At 37.5% G+C, this 3,993-nt stretch overlaps 1 protein-coding gene across 1 annotated transcript; it reads right to left on the reverse strand.

The window, feature by feature from the left end:
• Positions 1-404: 404 nt before the first annotated feature.
• LOC138147707 (olfactory receptor 8D1-like) lies at positions 405-1,547 on the reverse strand. Its single transcript, XM_069070279.1, has one exon. The coding sequence runs from the start codon at positions 1,344-1,346 to the stop codon at positions 405-407; it is 942 nt and encodes a 313-aa protein (XP_068926380.1). The 5' UTR covers positions 1,347-1,547.
• Between the last annotated feature and the right edge of the window lie 2,446 nt (positions 1,548-3,993).

The following is a 3,993-nucleotide window of genomic DNA, read 5'->3' on the forward strand; positions in this document are numbered from 1 at the left end:
CATAAAGAAAGTGGTAATAAACATTTGTATAGCAGTATAATCAGAGAACTTGGAAGGATTCCAAAAAGTTATCTTCTTCAGGTCTCCAATTTGAAACCTAAGCAAAGTCATTACCATGCTCCTCCTGTGATAGAAGAGTTTTGAAATAATTTGAAGTACAATATTCAAGTGCAACTGGGTAGAAGGTTGTAATGGGGGCATAGGTATGGAGTGGGAGGCAATACGCACCTAGAGGTAGCCTGTGAAGGACAGATATAAACAAAAGAGTGATGGAGAAACAAGGAATTGCACTTGCCTTCATTAAAAGTTTATGTAAGATGAGATCTACTCTAGAGCGAAATCTCTGCTGTCTAAGAAGAATTTAAAAATGTCAATATTCTAATGGTCTTTAGATTTGCTATTTGCTATGTTGACCTTGAAAATATTTGACTTTTCATTAATTTCTTTAGTGCATCCTTTACATCCTTGTTCCTTAGGCTGTAGATCAAAGGGTTCAGCATGGGAATCACTGTGGTGTAAAATACTGAGCCTACTTTCTCCTGGGTCACACTGTTGGAACCTGGTATATAATACATGATGATAATAGAACCATAAAAAACAGAAACAGCTGCCAGATGGGATCCACAGGTACTAAAAGCTCTGTAACGGCCTTTTGTAGATTGCATGCGAAGGATGCTTAGAAGAATGAATGTGTAAGAAATCAAAATGGGCAGAGTTGTGGCCAACAAATTAAATCCACCAACAATCATCACCAAAAGCTCATTGATGTAGGTGCTGGAGCAGGAGAGCTTCAGAAGAGGAAGAACATCACAGAAGTAATGACGGATAATGTTGTCCCCACAGAAGGACAGCCTGGCTAGGTAGCTTGTGTGAACAATGGCCCCAATGCCCCCCATTATGTATACACCTGCCACCAGCAGGGAGCAGAACCATGGCACCATGGTGACATTATAGAGAAGGGGTCTACAGATGGCAACATAACGATCATAGGCCATAGCTGTCAGCATGTAGAATTCAGCAATCACAAAGAAGAGAAAGAAAAAGAACTGAGCCATGCATGCTGAATAGGAGATGATGTTCTTCTCTGATACAAAGTTCTCCAACATTTTGGGTGTGATGACAGAGGAGTAACAGAGATCTATGAATGACAAGTTACTGAGGAAATAGTACATGGGAGTATGAAGCTGAGAACTGATGCAGATTAATAAAATCAAGCTGAGGTTCCCCACCATGGAGACTAAGTAGATTCCAAGAAACAAAAGGAAGAGTGGCATCTGGAGCTCTGTTTGGTTTGTTAAGCCCATGAGGATAAATTCTGTCACAGTGGTGTTATTTTCCATTGCCATTCTTCTCCAATAATTAGGTTGAAAATCTGTAGAGGTGTGAGAGAACAGTCTTAGTAACCAAAATGATTTCTATATTCTGTATCTATTTTATCTGTCTTTCTCTCACATACACACAGACTTCCCCTTTATCTGTACTTCTTATCATACAAATTACTACTGCCAATTTATTAAACTAAGGATTATATCTGATGAACCTACTCATAGAATTATACAACAGGAGAATTGAAAACCACTGTATCTTGCCATGTCTAGTTGGAAGTGGAACCGTCTCTACTAAATTTCTGACAAGCGATTTTGGAAGTCAAATGGGGCAAAAAAAGAAAAACTACCCAAAAACCCCAAAAGCAATAAAGAAAACTGTTATGTCAGTTATGGTCTAATAAAGCCAGGCAGATAACAAAAAGCACATTGGCTAATGTGACCTAGGAACTGTCTAGCCACAGAATAAACATTCATATGAGGTATGAAGTTCTTCTAAATGAAGGTGTCTGGACAGAGGTTGAATGACCAAGTGGAATTGATAGTGCTATTTAGAGGATATTTAAGCATGAGGTAAGGAGTTTTCCTTCATGACTTCCAAGGTCCTTTTGAATTCTAAGATTTATTTTAAGCCTTTATCATAGATGTAAAAGCTAGAAATTGCCTTAGAAATCTACTTCGACCTCCTAATTTTACCAATGAAGAAAATGAGACCAAGAAGTTAAAGTACAGAAAAGATAAGCATGTCATAAGTGGAGAATTCCAAAGACAAATTTTGTCTACTAAAATTTTACCTGGAACTGGACTAATAAAGGGGGAAACATGTTGTCCTGGTCAGTCAATCTGTCATTGATATTTAAGCATCTACTAAGTGCCATGCAATTAGAGCTACAGATAAAAAGAAAGTAAAAATCAGTCCCTGCTCTCAAGGAACTCACAATCCAATGGAGGAAGCATCACATAAATAACTGGGTAAATGTAAGAATATAACGAATATATTGCATATATTTTAATCTCAATATTAAAGACATTAGAAGCTGGAGGTGGTTTGTGGAAACCAAGAAAGGTATTCTGAAGAAAGTAGGATTTGAGCTAAATCTTAAACTCAGAATAAAAGTCCTGGTCACAGTGTTATTTACTAGTTGATCATGGCCAACTTACCTAACTTTTTGACCTTTAGCTTTTTCCCCTCTAAAATGGGGATAACATCTCTCATAGGTTCCCTTACCCATGTCTGAGCTTACAGAGGTGTGGTAAACCCTATGAACTGATAATTTTAAATGCATAAGGTAAAACTCATAGTATTACAAAAGAAACCACAGGCTAGGAAAAATCAAGATTTAATTTTTTCCCCATCCAAGTTCATAGACTATCTGAAATCTCTTCATGGACCCCCAAAGCATCTATAAGAACCAAGTTAAGAACCCTTGATTTAGAGCAACATGAGCAAAAATATCATCCTCTTTCATATCAAACACATCCACTGACTTCACTTTTGTTTGACCATTAATCTTGCAAAACAGATATAAAGAAAGATGCCCCAAAGGAATAAGATTTTAGTTGGATTATCTGCACTAGATCATCCTCCTAGTTGCTTTAAGAGGGAGGGGATTGTAAGAGTCCTTACAAATCCAATACATTTGTGGCACAGCCATTAGAGCTACTTCATCATTCTCAAAAGAAGGTGCCCCATAGACCTCAGTTGACTACTTCTCCCCTTTGTGTTCTAGGGATCAGCCCAAGGAGTTATTTTTTTCTAATGCTGTTTGTCATGATCCCACACTGGTGTGCTCCCATCATTAATTATCAGTTGTAAACAATAAACAATCACATGTAAGATTTTAGAAATTTAATTTTAGAAATTGCTATTTACCATTTGGTATATTGTTGTTCCTCAGTCATGACTTACCCTTTGTGACCCCATTTAGGATCTTCTTGGCAAAGGTACTGGAGTAGCTTGCCATTTTCTTCTCAAGCTAATTTTATATATAGGAAACTGAAGCAAATAGAGTTATATGATTTTTTTAACTGAGGGTCACTCAGCTAGTCTGAAGCCATTTCTGAACTCAGGTCTTCCAGACTCTAGGTCTGGGGCTCTACCCATTTAAGGCTCTAGTTGCCCTTAAAGTGGTTCAGTAAGAACAATTAATGTCATCTCTTCAAACCACTGGTAACTTCTCTCATATGTACCTCAAAAGTTGAAAAGAAAATGGGTTCTAGTTTAGAGATCACATGTGGCAAAGGAATAACTCATTGCTCTGTTTGATAGAAGTCCTTTTAATTTTCTCTTAATGAGATTCTTATCAAGTTCTCCTTAGGCATATTGTAGCTTTTTTTAGACTCCTTGGATAGTCCTGAATCTGACTTTTTTTTAGTGTTTAGTTAGTATGTCCTTGTCTTCCAATGCAGGTACTGTCACCAACTACCGTTCTTCTAGGGGCACTGTTAGAATACCCATGACAGTCAAAAATCTTCCAAACTTTCTCAAAATTCACAAAGTAATAATCTGGTTTGAGGAGGAATGTCAAAGAGACAGAGATTTTCTCCCTGATACTCCTCCCACCCTCAACCTTTGGTCCAGCAATTGCTTTCAGGGTATAATTGCTCTCCATGCTCTCTCTAAGCCACTCTATTACTGGAATACTAGTGTCTAAAATAGCTTGCTATT

The sequence above is a fragment of the Petaurus breviceps genome, unplaced genomic scaffold (assembly GCF_028583685.1).
Source record: "Petaurus breviceps papuanus isolate PSGF00001 unplaced genomic scaffold, PetGlider_PUasm1.0 90804, whole genome shotgun sequence".
NCBI classification, from domain to species: Eukaryota; Metazoa; Chordata; class Mammalia; order Diprotodontia; family Petauridae; genus Petaurus; species Petaurus breviceps.

Excerpts from the sequence above, each read along its gene's own strand:
- LOC138147707 (XM_069070279.1), bottom strand. The coding sequence starts at position 1,346 with ATGGCAATGGAAAATAACACCACTGTGACAGAATTTATCCTCATGGGC.